Source organism: Puma concolor, chromosome B3, assembly GCF_028749965.1.
Source record: "Puma concolor isolate L17-30 chromosome B3, mPumCon1.1.hap2, whole genome shotgun sequence".
Classification (NCBI taxonomy): domain Eukaryota; kingdom Metazoa; phylum Chordata; class Mammalia; order Carnivora; family Felidae; genus Puma; species Puma concolor.
The window spans coordinates 129,823,165-129,840,797 of NC_141672.1; the positions used below are offsets into that span (position 1 = coordinate 129,823,165).

Here is a 17,633-nt window from a genome sequence, read left to right on the forward strand (position 1 = left end):
CCTGTATGGAGGACCCACTGCTCGCTCCCCAGTAGCCCTTTCTCATGGGCCTCACCTGCTCTTGGGGGCTTGGCCTCCTGCCCAGATGCCCTCAGTTTCCCTCACGGGCCACCATTGTAAGTATGTTTCAGGTGCCAGCTGTGACTTTCACCAGAAACCTTATAAAGGATGTGGCATTGTGCCCATTTGCAGATGAAGATCCTGGGGTCAGAGAGGTTGCATCCTTGTCCCTACTTCCCTACCCTCAGCTGCCCTTCCTAACATTAGGTTGCCTCAGTCCTGCTGAACAGGGAGGGAGGAGCAGGCTGGTCTCTGCCAGTGTTCCTGTCCAATCCTTCCTGTGTGTGAGAGAGACAGGCTAGATCCTGTCTGGGTGATTGCAGCCCAGCCAGAACGTGAAGAAGGAAGATACTCTGTTTGGGAGAGGATCTGGATTGTTAGCACTAGGGCAATTCATGCTTCAGGGCTATGCAGATCGGCTACTAGAGGCTTACAGTTGGTGAGGCTATCAGTTTCCTATTGCTGTCGTAACCAACTATCCCAAACTTAGCTTAAACAGCACAGATTTATTATCTCATAGTTCGGGAGGTCAGAAGTGCAGCAGCCTCCACGGAGTCTCTGTTCTGAGTCCCCTGAGGCTGAAATCCACGTGCCTGCCAGGCCGTGTTCCCTTCCCGAGGCTCAAGTGGGGAGTCCATTCTGTGCTCGTTCAGGTTGTTGGCGGCATTTACTTTCTTGTGGTTATAGGACTGAGCTCCTGTTTCCTGGTGGGCTGTCTGCTAAGGGCTGTTCTCAGCATCTCCTGGCCGCCCACATTCCTTGGCTTATGTTTCTCCATCTCTGTGTTCAAAGCCAGCAATGATGGCTTGGGCCTCTCTTCTGCCTCATCTCTCTGACACATTTTTCTGCCTCCTTCCACTTCTGGGGGCCCTTGTGATTACATTGGGCCCACTGGCTAATCCAGGATATTCTCAATGATTTAAGGTCTGCTGATCAGCAACCTTAGTCCCATCTGCAGAGCCCATGGGGAATAGCTTGAGGGCCAGAATCCCATCTAGTGCAGCAGGTGTGGCACAGCCCAACCCAAATCGGGTGATTCCCTGGTGCTGCTTCCTCATTTCAGCTCAAAGGCAAGGGGCAAATCAGGCTGTATGCCAGTGGGGCCCAGAATCAATTTCCCCACCCAGCTGGGAGTCAGTGCCTCAGAGGAAGGCATGCGGGGCCCCTGCAGTTTGCTGAGTCAGCTTTGCCTCCCCAAGGAGAAGGGCCAGCTTTGTGGTCCCGTACAGCAGGCGCTGTGAAGGTGGAGAACTCGCCGGGTTCGTCCGCTGCTACAGATGGAACTGGGTGCTTTGGGACACAGTCAATGATCTAAGGAGGACGTCCTGGTGGAGAGTGATCTGTGACCTTCTATGACTGACCTCTGATCTTCTGACTAAAGGCAGAGATGCTGTCTGGGCCACCTGGGCACCCCCCGCATGTTTCCAGCTGCTCTGAGGTCAGGGGTGACTTGGGGGTCATTCCTGTGGGCTAGCGCAGGTGGTCTCGCCATGGGGACTCTGCAATGGAAGGCCCTCTTTGTTTCATTTTGTCTTACCGTTGTGTCTCAGCACGCACACCTGCAGTAAGGAGGTTATGCGGCTTCCAGCCGTTTGTCTTGCTTCCAGCTGTTTGTATCCCATCTCCCTTGTCTCCTGGTTCTCAAGCTGTGATTAGCTCATCCCTGCAGTGGGTCGGTGTTTTACATATGCGAGCAAAGCAGATTAGCAGGGAGTATCTGACACAAAGCTTGACTGCAGAGGGGCGCCTGGGTGGCTCAGTCCGTTAAGCATCTGACTCTTGGTTTCGGCTCAGGTCACCATCTCACGGTTCCGAGTTTGAGCCCCATGTCGGGCTCTGCGCTGGTAGCACGGAGCCTGCTTGGGATTCTCTCTCTCCCTCTCTCTCTCTGCCCCTCCTGCCTCTCTCAAAATAAACAAACATTAAAAAAAAAAAAAAAAAAAAGCTTGGCTGCAGAGATATGAATGCATAGTGCCTCTTGAGTAGCTTCCGACATCTGGGAGCTGACTTAGCCTCTTATCACCCAGGTCACCACGGATCTGCGCCAGCGCTGTACCGACGGCCACACTGGGACCTCGGTTTCAGCCCCCATGGTGGCGGGCATCATCGCCTTGGCTTTAGAAGCAAAGTAAGTTCCCACTTGTCTTCTCCTCTTTTCCTTTGTTTTCTGTAAATTTTTAACACAGTAAAACACTCATAAAATTTACCATTTTAACCATTTTTTTAAGTTTATTTTGAGAGAGTCAGAAACGTTGCAAGTGGGGGAGGGGCAGAGAAAGTGGGAGACTCCGCCTTCTCCCTCGTGTACTCAGGCTGTCTTCCCTCCATCTATGTGTGTATCTAGGTCCCAGTCGTACTGGATTAGGGACCCCAATCGTATAAGGACCCCAGTCGTATTGGATTAGGGCCCACCCTAATGACCCGTTTTACCTTAATTACCTCTTTAAAGACCCTGTGTCTCCAAATACAGTCACATTCTGAGTATTGGAGGGAGGGCTTCAATATATGAGTTTGGGAGGACACGATTCAGCCCATAGTACTGCCTATAACCCCTCCCCCAAGCTCTGGCAATTGCCATTCTACTTTTCCTCTCTATGAGTTTGACTGCTAAGCAGCTCACATAAGTGGAATCATACAGGAATTGACTTTTTGTGACTGGCACACATGGCACAATGTCCTCAGAGTGTATCCATGTTGTAGCATGGGTCAGGATTTCCTTCCATTTCAAGGCCATCCTTAAGGGACGTGAAGAGATCCCTTCCCTTCTTTTCTTTTAAAAATTTTTTTAGTATGTATTTTTAAGTTTTTTTATTTTTATTTTTTTTGAGTGGGGTACAGAGAGAGCAGGAGAGAGAGAATCCCAAGCAGGCTCCATGCTATCAGCACAGAGCCTGATGCAGAACTCGGTCTCATGAAACTTGAGATCATGACCTGAGCCGAAGTCAAGAGTCGGATGCTTAACGGACTGAGCCACCCAGGTGCCCCTCCTTCATTTCCTGGTTAAAGCTCACCACCTCCTGCCCTTTGTAGGGCCACAGAGAGCTGGGTGGGCCAGAACCCCAAGTCTACCTCCCATGCTGCGTCACATACCAGAATCCCCCTTCAGGCGGCCACAGGCTGATCTTTATAAACTTTAGTTGATAATTGATAATGCAATGGTGACATTTCATCTGTCATAAGCCAAATAAAAACTCTAGGTTGTTAGTGTCTGGATGGGTCAGAAAGAACATGCAATTACGGTGTCAAAAACAGATTCAGTTAAGGCATCAAAACTGGCTTGGAACATGCCAGCCATTTGAAATTGCCAGTTGTAGATGAGATTTTAAATTATTCAAAAAATCACATTTGGGTTGCTTCAATCCTCACAATTGTGTGTTTGCATGTTGATTCCTACGAGGCAAAAGGGCATACAACTCAAATGCTACCAGTTTAACAGAGGAATAACTAAATATTTTCGATTTGCAGGCCAAAGCACTGGCTTCTGTGTCCTGAGGCTCTTTAAAAAAAAAAAAAAAAAAAAAAAAGCAAATAACTCTAAATAATTACTTACTTATGTGGAAAGTGGCATTCACATACTTAGCAATTCATTGTTTTATATTTCCTTCCATTCTTTATTGGAAACATGCAAGGAATTTTGTTAGTCAAAACTAAATAGAAAGCAAGCTTCATTTCATGCCAGCTTGTCCCATTAAACTTGGCCTGTGGACACATGAAAACTCTCATCTTCCTCAGTATTTTAGATGTTCCTCAGAAGAGTACAGGTGGCGAGTCAAGCAACGTGAAAACAGCATCAGCTTAAGGGTGCCTGGGTGGCTCAGTGAGTTAAGTGTCTGAGTTCAGCTTGGGTCATGATCTCATTTTGTGAGTTCGAGCCCCACATCGGGCTCTGCTGACAGCTCAGAGCCTGGAGCCTGGTGCAGATTCTGTGTCTCCCTCTCTCTCTGTCCCTCCCCCACTCACACTCCATCTCTCTCTCAAAAATAAATAAATATTTTTAAAAATTTTTTAAAAAGAATTTTATTGAACTGAAAACAGTGTCAGCTTTGAGCATTTAAGCCTGCAGGACCGGTCAAGGCAGGGACGGGTTGTAACAAGGGACCCTGCAAGCCTGAGGTGAGGAGATTGGAGACAAGGCCAGCTCACGTGTCCAGGGAGCAGGCCTGCTGCTCACCTGCCTGGCATTGCCTTCAAACACTGTTCACTTGTAGGTAGAAGGCGTCAGGGCAAAGCCAGATCGTCCCAGGTGGAAAAGGCCTCAGGGGGTCAGGGAGGGCCTGTGGACAGCATGTAACAAAAATGAAGAAAGACCCGCACGTGTAAGAATTGTGCATAGGTCATCCTGGTTTGTGGCAGTCTTGGGACTTTCCATCAATCCCTTCTTTGTTGAAAAACATTTTCAATGCCATTTCTTAGCTGTATTTTTCAGATGACTATATTTGTGATTTTGGTACCAGAGTCCGAAATAAAATGGAAGTCCTTATAATGAGATGGTTTCCTTTTTTTTTTTTAAGTTTATTTATTTATTTTGAGAGAGAGAGACAGCATGAGAGCAACAGAGGGGAAGAAAGAGAGAGAGATTGAGAGAGAGAGAGAGAGAGAGAGAGAGAATCCCAACCAGACTCCACACAGGCAGTGCAGAGCCTGATTTGGGGCTTGAACTCTCAAACCATGAGAGCCAAAATCAAGAGTCAGAAGCTTAACCGATTGAGCCACCCAGGCACCCCATGATCGTTTCCAATAATGTCCTTTTCTGCACCCATTCTGTGCTGCCCTGAACTCTGAAGTTCATGCTTCCTGGCTATGCTGAACTCCTGGGTGGACTGGCTTTAGCCATCCTTGATAGGATGCCGACATGAGTAGTAACATGTCAGGCCACACAGGTAACAAAGGCTGTGGCCCCACCCCTGGCTGAACTCTAAAGCCTGTGCCTGTATGAAGCCTTGGGCCACATGGAGCCTCAGAAACCCCCTTGAACTATGAGGTTGGCCACGGGGCCTCAGGAGGGGGAGTGGATATGGAGCAGAGAGCCGAGCGAAGACCTAGAAACTGGACTAATGGACATGGCTGGGGGAACATGGCCAGGAGGCCAGTGAGGTCATTGGCACAGTGGCAAGAACATGGTGGAGAAATCCCAGAAGCCTGGGGCTAGTGCCTGGAGAGTGAGCGCCAACGGAGGAATCTACTTGTGCCCCAAGACTCAAACCACAGTGAGGTCCCAGTGGACAACAGACAAAGAGGTGGAAAAATAGAATGGTTCAGCCACTGTAGAAACCAGTGTGGTGGTTCCTCAAAAACTTAAAGATTTACCATGTGATCCTATAATTCTGCAGGTGGGTATCTACCCAAAGAACTGAAAGCAGAGACTTGAAGAGCTCTTTGTACACCCATGTTCATAGCAGTGTGACTCACAATAGCCAAAAGGAGGAAGCAAGTCAAGTGCCTACTCAATAGATGTATGGATAAACAAAATGTGGTCTATGCAAACAATGGAGTATTATTCATCCTTAAGAAGGAAGGAAATTCTGACACCTGCCACAACGTGGATGAGCCTGGAGGACATTATTCTGAGTGAAATCAGCCAGTCACAAAACCACAAGTACTGTAGGATCCCATTTGTATAAGGTTCCCAGAGTCGTCACATACATAGAGACAGAAAGTAGAATGGTGGTTGCCAGAGGACTGGGGGAAAGAGGAAACGGGGAGTTAGTGTCTCATGGGGACAGAATTCCAATTGGGGAAGATGAAAAAGCTCTGGAGATGGATAGTTTGTGATGTATGTACAGCAATGGGAAGGTACCAAGGACATGCACTGTACAGAGAAAAATGGTTAAGAGGGTAAATTTTATGTTATGTATATTTTTTTTTCAACGTTTATTTATTTTTGGGACAGAGAGAGACAGAGCATGAACGGGGGAGGGGCAGAGAGAGAGGGAGACACAGAATCGGAAACAGGCTCCAGGCTCTGAGCCATCAGCCCAGAGCCTGACGCGGGGCTCAAACTCACGGACCGCGAGATCGTGACCTGGCTGAAGTCGGACGCTTAACCGACTGCGCCACCCAGGCGCCCCTATGTTATGTATATTTTTAAGCATGCACAAAGAGTGGGTGATCGGGAAGACCACTGTAACCACTGTGGGCTAGGGCAGGCACTGGTCAAGAGGAGGGGGTGCAGACTGTATTTAAGACAGCGTCTGTCTGCAACCTGGTCTTAATGCTGTGAACAGAAGGGGTTATGAGAGAGTATCATCTATCATCGTAAGATGGATCCTGGTTACAGAGGCGTTTAAAAGGTGGGACCATGTATCTTAGACTCAAAAAATTCTGATCTGTGCATTTTTATTAGTGGGCATGTGTTCTTTCAATGAGATGTTTCCACTTTGCACCAAAACAAATATAGATTGGGAATTACTAAACTCTCAAATTATAATTGGTAGGAGGTGGATCTAAACAACGACAGGGTCTGGGAAGATGATGGCTTAAGCATGCTGTCATGCACCACAGCCATTTACTTGTTATGATGAAGAATAGGCCCCCTCGTACTCGTAAAATAAGGAGGTCCCTCTCTCCGCTGCCACAATTTCCTCTCTAGGCCTTGAGCACTCAGGCATACCTTGGTAGCAGGGCTGGGTTTTTAACGCTAGGGATTTTAGGTCACCCGTTGCACTATTTTATCTTGGGATTTAATCCCTGGAAACCATTCTTTACAAAGAGGTTATAAAATAAGCCCTTGCTGAGGAATGGAGTCTTCGGGAATTCCATAAGTCCCCACTCGGGGCTGGCTCCCGTCGTGCCACGGTGGATGGTCCTGTGAAGCCATTGTTTTGACCTGTGTGGACTTCAGCGGTCTGTCATTGTGTCATTGCAGCAGCCAGTTAACCTGGAGGGACGTCCAGCACCTGCTGGTGAAGACATCCAGGCCGGCGCACCTGAAAGCAAATGATTGGAAAGTCAACGGTGCTGGTCATAAAGGTGCAGTGGTGGCTCCTGTTGGGCTGGGCGGGGACCAGTCAGCCGGTCCTGGGGGGCCCACTGGGTCACCTGCTGGAATCTCTATTAAAGGGTTGACAGGAGCTTCTCAAAAAGAATCCCCAAATGACCTTGATTGTGTGTCACAAGAGTGAGACGTATGTAGCTAGAGATTTAAGGATGGTATTCTGGGACCTCACACTGACTTTAAGGAAAAAAACCCAAGATCGGTAGAATTCAGGGTTCCCAAACATCATGACTTTTCCCACATCCAGGGACCACCTGTACCAGTATTGGTATAATAGTTCTCTTTAAATTGACTTGCATTTTTTTTTTTTTACATAAAGAAATATATTTTAGGGGCGCCTGGGTGGTTCAGTCAGTTAAGCCTCCGACTCTTGATTTTGACTCAGGTCACCATCTCATGTGAGCTCGAGCCTCGGTCAAGCTCCAAGCTGGATGTAGAGCCCACTTAAGATTCTTTCTCTCCTTCTGCCCCTCCCCTGCTTGTGCTCTTTCTTTCTCACTCTCTCTTTCAAAAAAATATATTTTTTAAAAGGAAACTTTATTACATCTAGTTAAACACAGGTTTGGTGTGTACTTTTATTTCTTCCTAATGCACATCCAAACAAATCCATGACTATTAAGATAAATAAATAAAATAATATTTATCTGTGTGCCACCTAAGGGCAGCTTGCATTCTTAGTCCTGAGTAGCAATACGATTTTGAAACTGGCCCTCAGTTTCCTTATGTGTACAATGAGGACCCTGAGATAGCCATGTAAGTTACTTTCTAACTATAAAACTTCTGTCTGTGTTATAAAAGTAACTCCTAGAACAGCAAGGCTTCTTCCCCCGATCCAGCCTGGGACAGACATAGGTTCCATGAAATCAACCTGCAGTCAGGGCTTGTAACCCAGATACATGGAGCCTCTTAAGCAGATAATTATAGGACTGTGCCATTGGCTTTGTTTGTATGGCTTCTTACCAGAGATGCTTGAAAAAGATTTCCATTCAGCCATGGTATGTTAGGGAGGACTTCTCCTTTCCTGAAGCTGAGGCCCAACTATTTCGACACCAAGCCTGATACTACTAGTATGTGTAAAATATAGGGCAAGTGGTGTTATTGTGAGTTCCAAGGGACATTCCTTTTAATAAGAAAGCCATTGATCAGGCAGGCCTAATGCATCTTTGTTTTGCAGGAATGCTGGTGGTAGTCGTGTGCTGTAACAAGAGCTGACCTACATTTCAATGTTGGCCTAATTAAATAGGAAAATAGATTGTATCTAGTTCTTGACCTTGCCTCTTAAATTAAACTTTGAAACTCTCCTGCCACGGCCAAATTAAACACTGGCTCAGGCCAACTCACAAGTGCGCACACCGTGCCCCTCTCCCCAAATGCCGTGGGAGGTTAGCAGGCGAAGAAGATAGCAAAAAAGATGAGCGTGGCCCTGCTTTCTTGTTTGTTGCACATCATGGTCGCGTGAACCAACGGGTTTAAGGCTTTGTTTCTCTTGTCTGGTTCATGACTCAGGGAGCCCAGATGCCGATGAGTCCCTTCACTATACAGAAACCCAAACTCGTCTCCCAGGAAGAAAGTAATAGGTCCGAGTAGGAAACACTTCTTTTCCTACTCAACACCGGAGTGGGCCACATTGGCTGGCCCGCACCCCTGACCTGAAGGAGTACAGACCAGGGAGAGGGTAAAGTGGCTGGGATCTTGGAGCAGTCCTCAGAAGGGCTGGTCCTGCGGCCCGGGACTTCCAGGTGATGGCCCGCACCCTTGCAGCCACGGAGTGACACAAGTGGTCTGTCCCGTGGCAGTTGTGGATCAGGTGCCCTTCGTGGGAGCCAAGTGGAGTGTGAGCGCGGAGCCTCGCTCCATTCCTGGGGGGCAGGATGAGGCGGGGTCTGAAGGCTCTGTCTTTCCAGTTAGCCATCTCTATGGATTTGGCTTGGTGGACGCGGAAGCCCTCGTCACGGAGGCGAAGAAGTGGACGGCGGTGCCCTCCCAGCACATGTGTGTCGCCACCACAGACAAGAGGCCCAGGTGAGGCTCAGCGCAGGCACCGCGTGGCTTTTCAGGAACGTCGGTGCTGACATGACTCTGCTGCCAGGTTCCGCAGGGGGAGGTGTTCACACACGCAGTCCCGTGCACGTCGGTGGGCATAGACCGTGCATAGACGTGTCTGCGTTTTCTCATGCGGATTGTTGAGCTGGAAAGGAGTCACTTAACTCATGACCATTTGGAGGTATTTTGCTGTCAGTTATGGTTTCTCCTCTTGCTGCAGATTGCCCCATGGTGGGGAGCCAGACCCATAGCCCCTCGTGTTGGAAATTCTTACCCAGGATACTTAGCAGAGCTGACCAGCCCAGCGATCAGCCCTGCCCACTGGAGCAGCTGTGATGGGGGTGGTCTCTGTCACCTGGGAGCCCTAGCTGCAGCCCAGCCCACAGTGTGACTTCCTCAGCCCAGAGCAGGAGTGGCCGTATCTCCCGCTTCTCTGTTGCAGAAGGGGACTTATTATCCAAAGCGCAGAGCGCTTTTCCTCTGCTTCACTTTTATCTGGCCTTGATAACTAACCTTCCTAAGGTTTAAGCACCAGAATTTTTTTTAAATTTTTTTAACACTTATTTATTTTTGAGAGACAGAGTAAGACAGAGCACAAGTGGGGGAGGGGCAAAGAGAGAGGGAGACACAGAATCCAAAGCAGGCTCCAGACTCCTAGCTGTCAGCACAAAGCCTGACTCTGGGCTTGAACCCACTGACCGTGAGATCATGACCTGAGCCAAAGTTGGACTCTCAAACCAACTGAGCCACCCAGGTGCCCCAAAGCACCAGGATTTTTTAACAAGCCTTGAGCTGTAGGACCCTGGCTTTGTCTCTCTTGCAGGGTTAGGACACACCAGGTGTCGCCCTTTGTAGTGACTTGCTCTAAATCAGATGCATTCATTCATTGGAATTTTTGTTAAAAAAAAAAAAAAAAAAAAACAGCCACAGAGTAAATCAGATAGCAAGAACCCTACTCCATCAGGAGACTAAATCAGATGATTCTTCTGAATTCTGCCATAGCCACTCTACTTTTTAAGGAGGAGAATGGTGTTTCTCTAGGCCTCAGTATCTGATAAAGAATGGAATGCTTTTTTTTTTGTTGTTGTTGTTCTTAGCTGTAACTATTTTATTACCTTTGGGAAAATGCGTGTTTGGAAAAAGACATGTTGGAGTAATCAGAAGTGACCCTTCCTTTATCAACAAATACAGATCACTCCCTTTGATACTGCCTCTTTTTTGAATGCACCTACCTCTCAAAAAAAAAAAAAAAGAATGCATCTACCTCTCATAATGTGTTCCTCTGCTAGAAAATGTTGAGGAAAACATTTCTCGCTGCTGCCTGGCATACGGGAGGAATTCAGAAAGTATTTGTTGGATGAATAGCCATGGAAGGCTCTTTTGAGAAATTACATCTGCGTCCTGCTGCTAACTGTGGACACAGCTTGGGTGACCCCTCCCAGGCCTGATAGGCCAGGCGGCCAGCGGCAGGTCTCAATCTTGACATCTTAAAGCATCATTTTCCAGATCTGGGCAGCCTTAGCCTGTCAATTCAGAAGAAAGCGAGAGGTTCTCTGAGATAAAGAAGGCCTTTTGCTTTCTTTTGTTTTGCCTGTTGGAAAATGCCCGGCACGTGGGGAATCAGACTCCAGGTCAGGTGACGCTGGGCACCTGGGAGCTGGGTCCTGCTCCGCGAGGCCACTGCGTCCAGGCTTACTTCTCTCCCACGGGTCTCCCCATCAGGGCGGCTCCTGAATGAAGCATTCTTCTCCTGCCAGAAATAGTTTTAAGATGGTAGAGTGGTGCCTAGGTGGCGAAGGGTTGTTTTTATTTTTATTTTATTTTGTTTTTTAAATGAAAGCACACAGAGTCTAGACAGCATAGGTTGAGGGAAACAGCCAAAACATACAGTGTGACATTGTTCCTGTCCTTTGAGGGAAGAAAGGACTCTGCGAATTCCAACAGAGGGGAAGAATCAGACTTCTGTTTCTGAAGAAAGGTCATCTTTACGTGTAGCGGTTTCAGGCTCTTTCTAGACTTTTCAGCCAACCGGCGATCCCAAAGCACTTGCTTAACTGCACTCTCAACTGTTCCCAAGGAGATAAGGGCCTCCAGATAGAAAAAGACAGAAGAGAGAGGGAGAGGGGGAGATTTAGAGAGAGGGAGAGAGAGAGAGAAATATTACTATGTGGAAGGGACCTTTGGGCTTTGTGTCCTGGCAGAGAGCTCCAGCTTACCTGTCAGGGTCTCTTGAATCAGGGCCACTAAGCACCCCTGAAGGTTATGGCCAATTTTTCTCATGAGGGTTCTTGTCTAGCTTTGTCCAAGCTGCTGGAATCACTTGGCTTACAAATGAAAGGGAAATGTTCCCACATACCTATGTTTCCCTCTCCCTGTCAGTCCCCCTTCTCCATGGTCCGGCTGTCCACCAAGAGAGCCGTCCACTCTTGTGGCCTCATTCTGGTTTCTCCTTCTCGTGGTGGAATCCAGGACTCTCTGAATGTCCCAAAGTTGGCTTTAGCTGCTTCCCATGGAGAAAAGCAGAAAGCGAGAGAGAAAGAGAGAGAGAAAGAGAGAGAGCCTCTTTATCTGGCCATCCCATGCATACCTGGGTGCAACGTAAGTGATACGTTTACCTCTTTCCTCTCGGGTAGAAGGGAAAGGCTGCCCTAGTGTGATGAAATTCAAAGAACTGTATTCATTAGGAGCAAATATGGATGTCCCAGTGGGGGCTGTGGCCACATCTGCCATTCTACAGTACTGTCGTATGGGGTGCTGAGTCAGAGGGCCTGGGTGTAGATGGTCACATACTGGGGCAGGAATGAAGTGCATCTAGGGACTGTGGGGTTGGGAATTTAGCCTGTCTCTGTCTATATCCCCCTCCTGAGAGAGAATAAGAAGTCCCCAGGAGCATGGAGAAGGTCAGGGAGCCTGCCTGGAGATGCCAGGAGAGAGGGGACCACAGGGGTGGGGGTGGTAAGAAACGAGAGGGGCCAGGCCTCCTGCTCCAAGGCACAGCCAGATTTCACTGAGCCATCTCTTTACAGCCTGTCACCCCCCCACCCCAAAACAGACTGAGCCCCCCCTGAAACAGACACCATGGTGTCTGACTTAGCTCTCCAGCACCCACAGAGCATCATAAAAGCTGTCAATGAATGCTAAATCTAAATGCAAGGACAAGGGGAAAATCACTTGAACTTGACAGCTACTTTTGCAAAAGAGAATGACTTTTGACATTCGAACACATTCAGGAGAGATCCTTGCTTAGTCTTGGGCACAAATGGTTAGGACTTTTCTTCCGTTAAAGGAAGGTACAGAGGACCATGACCTGTGACATTGCCCATGCAAAATTATTTAACAGTCTTTGTGTCTGGGGCACCTGCACGGCACAGTCAGTTAAGTGTCTGACTCTTGATTTAGGCTCAGGTCATGATCTCACAGTTCGTGGGATCTAGCCCCGAATCAAGCTCTGTGCTGACAGTGCTAAGCCTGCTTGGGATTCTCTATCTCCGTCTCTCTCTCTGCCTCTCTCTCTCTGCCCCTTCCCTGCTTGCGCTCTTTCCCCCTCTCTCTCTCAATAAGTAAATAAAAACATTTTTAAAAATCTGTGTGTCAGATTAGAGTAGGACAAAATTGATATTTTTATAACCTTTCTAAAAGCAAAAAAGAAAATCAAGTTCAGTATAATTCCTGTGAATGAAACAAAAAAATAAAAGGCCCAGCTAGTAAATATCTTATTTGACCCTTAGGATGTTTCTAAGCCAGCACTTCTTTGTGTCTTTAAAACTCAGGGCTGCTATGAAACATTTTATGCCATCCCTGACTCTCTACTCCTTCTGGAAAGACGGCAAAAATAGCAGAATCTCTTAAAGCACTAAGATGTTATCTACTCATCTTTTGTTTTAATAGGTTTGGAAGGTTACCATCTAGAGTTTACAGTGTAGTGTGGCTTGTCTTTTATCGAAAGAACTCACACACCCAAAAATATATTTCAGTCCCAAAGGCTTTGCATATTAAGGATTATCTATAGACCAGACCATATATTTATAGATGTTTGAAAATTAATTATGGATGGGGGCGCCTGGGTGGCTCAGTTAGTTGAGCGTCTGACTCTCCATTTCGGCTCAGGTCATGATCTCACAGTTTGTGAGTGTGAGCCCCGCATCAGGCTGTGTGCTAATGGCGCAGAGTCTGCTTAGGATTCTCTCTCTCTCTCTCTCTCTCTCTCTCTCTCTCTCTCTCTGCCCCTGCCCCCGCTCATGCTCTTTCTCTCTCTTTTGAAATAAATAAACATTAAAAAAAAAAAAAAAAAAAAACCTGGGGAGCCTGGGTGGCTCAGTTGGTAAGGAGTACGACTTTGGATCAGGTCATGATCTCGCGGTTTGTAAGTTCGAGCCCCATGTCCGGCTCTGTGCTGACAGCTCAGAGCCTGGAGCCTGCTTCAGATTCTGTGTCTCCCTCTCTCTCTGCCCCCCCATGCTCACGCTCTGTCTCTCAATAATAAATAAATGTTAAAAAATTTAAAACAAAAACAAAAAAAACCTTACGTTAAAAAACAATTAACTATGGATTAACCACATACTATTTCTCCTTCTCGTATTTCATGAAACCAGACCACACGGGTTGGTTACTTTATCACAACTCTACCTATAAATACATAGATAAGCATAATGGATAATGATCAGGACCTTACTGTGTGCCAGGCATTGGCCTAAGTGCTCTGTGGGAGCTCACACATTCAAAACAGCCAACAAGGGTGTGAAGTGTGGGGACTATTTTTATCCCCATTTATATATTGAAGGCACTGAGGCCCTAAGGAGTTGAGGAGTAGCCTGGGGCTGAGAGGTGGAGGGGCTGAGTTGCCACCCCAGGCTGCCCGTCTCCGGAGTCCACCTTGTCCCCCTGGGAAGGGGCACATCACAGGGACTCAGGCGGGACCAAAGCAAGAGGAGTGATCTGCGTGTTCTCCAGGAGAGAGCTTGCTTCTCTTCCTTCTGCATCCCCAACAGGCTGGGCACACTGGCCCTGAGGACAGAAGGCACCTTGGCCCTGGCCAGTAGGAGGTTCTTCCAGTCCTGAGCAGTTGCCAGCACCCCAGAGGCCAGGCCCAGTTGTCTTGTCAGCAGCAGCTTAGCTAGGCGAGCAGGCAAGGCCACACAGCCGTTATGTCCTGATGAAGTACCCGTGTGGCCATGACCCACATCGGCCCAACTTCAGGACCCTTCTGTGCTGTGGCGCACAGCCTGGTTTGGCATCTTTTTTAAAAGCTAAAAGCCCCTCTTACTCTGACCTTTGGTCTGCCCTGTCTATACTGTGCAGGTTGCCCACACGCCCCGCGTGGCACTTCTCTCCAGGGCATCTAATTGTGTGCACTCCTAGATGCTATATGAGGCCCCTGCTTCTGGCTTCTTCCATCAGGGCATGGCTGGTATCCTAGGAAAACTCGTGCTTTGCTGTCCTTCCCTGGTGGGTGACCATACCTGGGTCCTCATATTTGTCCTGGTTCCTGACACCCCTTGAGACACTGGTGAATATTCGTAAGCTGCCTATTATCCTACAGCCCTTGACATTCCAAGCTTATTTTTTGCCACAAACCTGTTCCCTCCAAATTATAAATGCAACTTACTTCAAAAATTAGTATTTGAGGGCACCTGGGTGGCTCAGCCAGTTGAGCAGCTGACTCTTGATGTCGGCTCAGGTCATGATCCCAGGGTCGTGGAATCAAGCCCCACGTTAGGCTCTGCACTGAGTGTGGAGCCTGCTTTAGATTCTGTCTCTCTCACCCCCTCTGCCCCTCCTCCACTCATACTCTGTCTCTCCCTCTCTGTCTCTAAAATAAAATAATGAATAGTTTTTTAAAAAATTAGTATTTGAGGGGCGCCTGGGTGGCGCAGTCGGTTAAGCGTCCGACTTCAGCCAGGTCAAGATCTCACGGTCCGGGAGTTCGAGCCCCGCGTCGGGCTCTGGGCTGATGGCTCAGAGCCTGGAGCCTGTTTCCGATTCTGTGTCTCCCTCTCTCTCTGCCCCTCCCCCGTTCATGCTCTGTCTCTCTCTGTCCCAAAAATAAATAAACGTTGAAAAAAAATTAAAAAAAAAATTAGTATTTGAATTCAAATAATACAGCCAGTTCTCAGTTAATGTTCTATGAAGTCACCACAAACACTGACTTTGCAAATATAGAACCATCGCTTCTAAGAGAAATACAGGGTTAGGTTTGTGCAAGCCTCTGGCCACAGCATTTTTGTCAACTGATCCATACATCACCTTGTTTTATGTGTGTTTCTGTTTAAAAACATTTTATTTACTATGTATTACTGATTCATTAACACTGGACTCAAGGCCAACAGCACTGTAACTCCTTCCTCAATGAAGCTCACCCAGCACACGTGTTTTCTCTGCAAGGCACATCACAGCTGTCCAATGCTTAGGAACCAGACAGCACCTCAGCACTCTGCTTGGGGGCCATTTTAAGCCATGAAGCCACCAACCAAAGGCACAAAAATATGAAAAACATGGCACTAAAAATAGATCACAAGAAGGACATTTGTTCACAGAATGAGAACTGAAAACAAAAGACAGAGTGTCGCCTTTGTTTGGCCTCAACTGGGAACGTGTGTATCTGGGCAGCTCAAACATTTTGCTGTTCTGCATATATCCGCAAATGATCACAAAAGCACAAGTATTGATTTAGGCAAATTTCATGGAATCGTGAATAATGGGAAGTGACTGTATATCTTATTGTCTTTTTCACTCCCCATCAGACTGAATCTTAGAGCTGGAAGGAATGTTTAAAGCCAGCTAATTTAGCCCCTTGTTTCATATGGGGGGGGAGAAAAATAAACGTAAATTTAAACACTGTGTATTAAAGCACCTTACAACTTAATCATGAACAGCATGTCTAGATTAATGTACTGGATTAGTCTCTTTTTCTTTTCAAATTGTATTTCCAGCCTAAGTGATGTGCTGTGGTTTCATATTCAAAAGCAATTTCATCTAAGGAAGACCTGAAATGTAAGCTAATATGAAAGAATCTATGTATTTGAGATTCTGTGACCATCCTGCCAAGAACGTTCATCCTAGAACATATCATAGATCTAAAAAGTGACCCAGAAGCTTTTTACTGTCTACGTTCAGATCCCTCTGTGCCCTCCAACAGACCAATTTGCTTTCCCACAGTTTAGTCTAACAGGAATGTCCCAATTAACCCCCCTCCACTCCACTATTACCCTTTAGAAGGTCTGTGAAAGGGTTACTGGTTGACCTTCCTTTTTTTTGAGAGAGAGAGAGAGAAAGAGTATGTGCGAAAGTCAAAGCAGGGGAGGGGTAGGGGGGTGGGAGGCACAGAGAATCTCAAGCAGGTTTCATGCTGACAGCAGCCAGCCTGATGAGGGGCTCAAACTCATGAACCCTGAGACCATGACCTGAGCCAAAGTCAGACACTCAACTGACTGAGCCATCCAGGTGCTCCTGGTTGACCTTCCATTGTAATGGTCGTCAGCCCAAGACAGATTCCAAATACAACACGGGGAAGGACCAGTCTGCCTTCCGATTCTGGTAGGTCTCCCACTCAGCATGATCTCAGAATTGTCTAGTGAGGAGCTGGGCCCAGCTCGCTTTGCCCACCCCGCCTCCAGCCCTGCAGCTTGGTAAGGCAGCATTGCTCTGGAAATGCTCTGCACCAGAGCACAGATCTGCCCTTGTAGCTGAGCTGGAGAGAGGTCTTCAAGGTGGGAGTTAGAAATATTGGCTTGGGGACATCTGGGTGGCTCAGTCGATTAAGCATCCTACTCTTGGTTTCAGCTCGGGCCATGATCTTACTGTTCATGAGATCGAGCCCGGTGTCCAGCTCTGTACTGACAGTGGAATTCTCTTTCTCCCTCTCTCTGTCCCTCCCCCACTCATTCTCTTTCTCGCTCTCTCTCTTTCTCAAAAATAAATAAATAAACTTAAAAAACAACATTTAAAAAAGAAAAAAGGAAGAAAGAAAAAGAAGAGGAAAAAAAGGAAAGAAGAAAAAAAAAGAGAGGAAAAGAAAAGAAAAGAAAAGAAAAGAAAAGAAAAGAAAAGAAAAGAAAAGAAAAGAAAAGAAAAGAAAAAAAAGAAAGACATACTAGCTTGTAGTATGCTCCCAGCCAGGGCAGAAAGACAAGTAGAACAATGCAGGGTTTCCACTGGTAGCTACCAACCTCCCCCTCTCCTTGCTTTCCCTGGCCATTTGGTGTGTAGGTATCCCCCACTTTTCAAAAGTTCACCTTACACCACTTGGCTTTTATGAAAGTCTTAGACCTGGAAGAAATAGGCAGAGGATTTCTGCTTTTCCCAAAGAAAGGGCAGAAAGCAAAAATAGCATTCAGTATTGGTTTTGCAGTGAGCTGCTAGAAAGTCATTGCACACCCTAAGCAGCAATAGTGGTGCCCCCAAACTCCTTCCCCGGGGAACTACACCCAGCATCTCAGCATCAAGCAGCCACAGCTTCAAACTGTATCTGTGAGCATCTGTGCTTTGTCTCTATTTATTTTGGGCATCCATTAGCAGGACATTTCTTAAGGTATCAGAA

At 47.2% G+C, this 17,633-nt stretch overlaps 1 protein-coding gene across 2 annotated transcripts in view; it reads left to right on the forward strand.

Annotated features, from left to right (window-relative positions):
* Window positions 1-17,633, forward strand: part of PCSK6 (proprotein convertase subtilisin/kexin type 6) — a 193,076-nt gene that overhangs the window by 109,715 nt on the left and 65,728 nt on the right. For both annotated transcript variants that reach the window (XM_086711391.1, XM_086711393.1), the window contains exons 9-11: window positions 2,088-2,188; window positions 6,926-7,029; window positions 8,959-9,076. In XM_086711391.1, coding sequence (XP_086567517.1) covers window positions 2,088-2,188; window positions 6,926-7,029; window positions 8,959-9,076 — 323 coding nt within the window. The remainder of the gene's footprint in view (window positions 1-2,087; window positions 2,189-6,925; window positions 7,030-8,958; window positions 9,077-17,633) is intronic.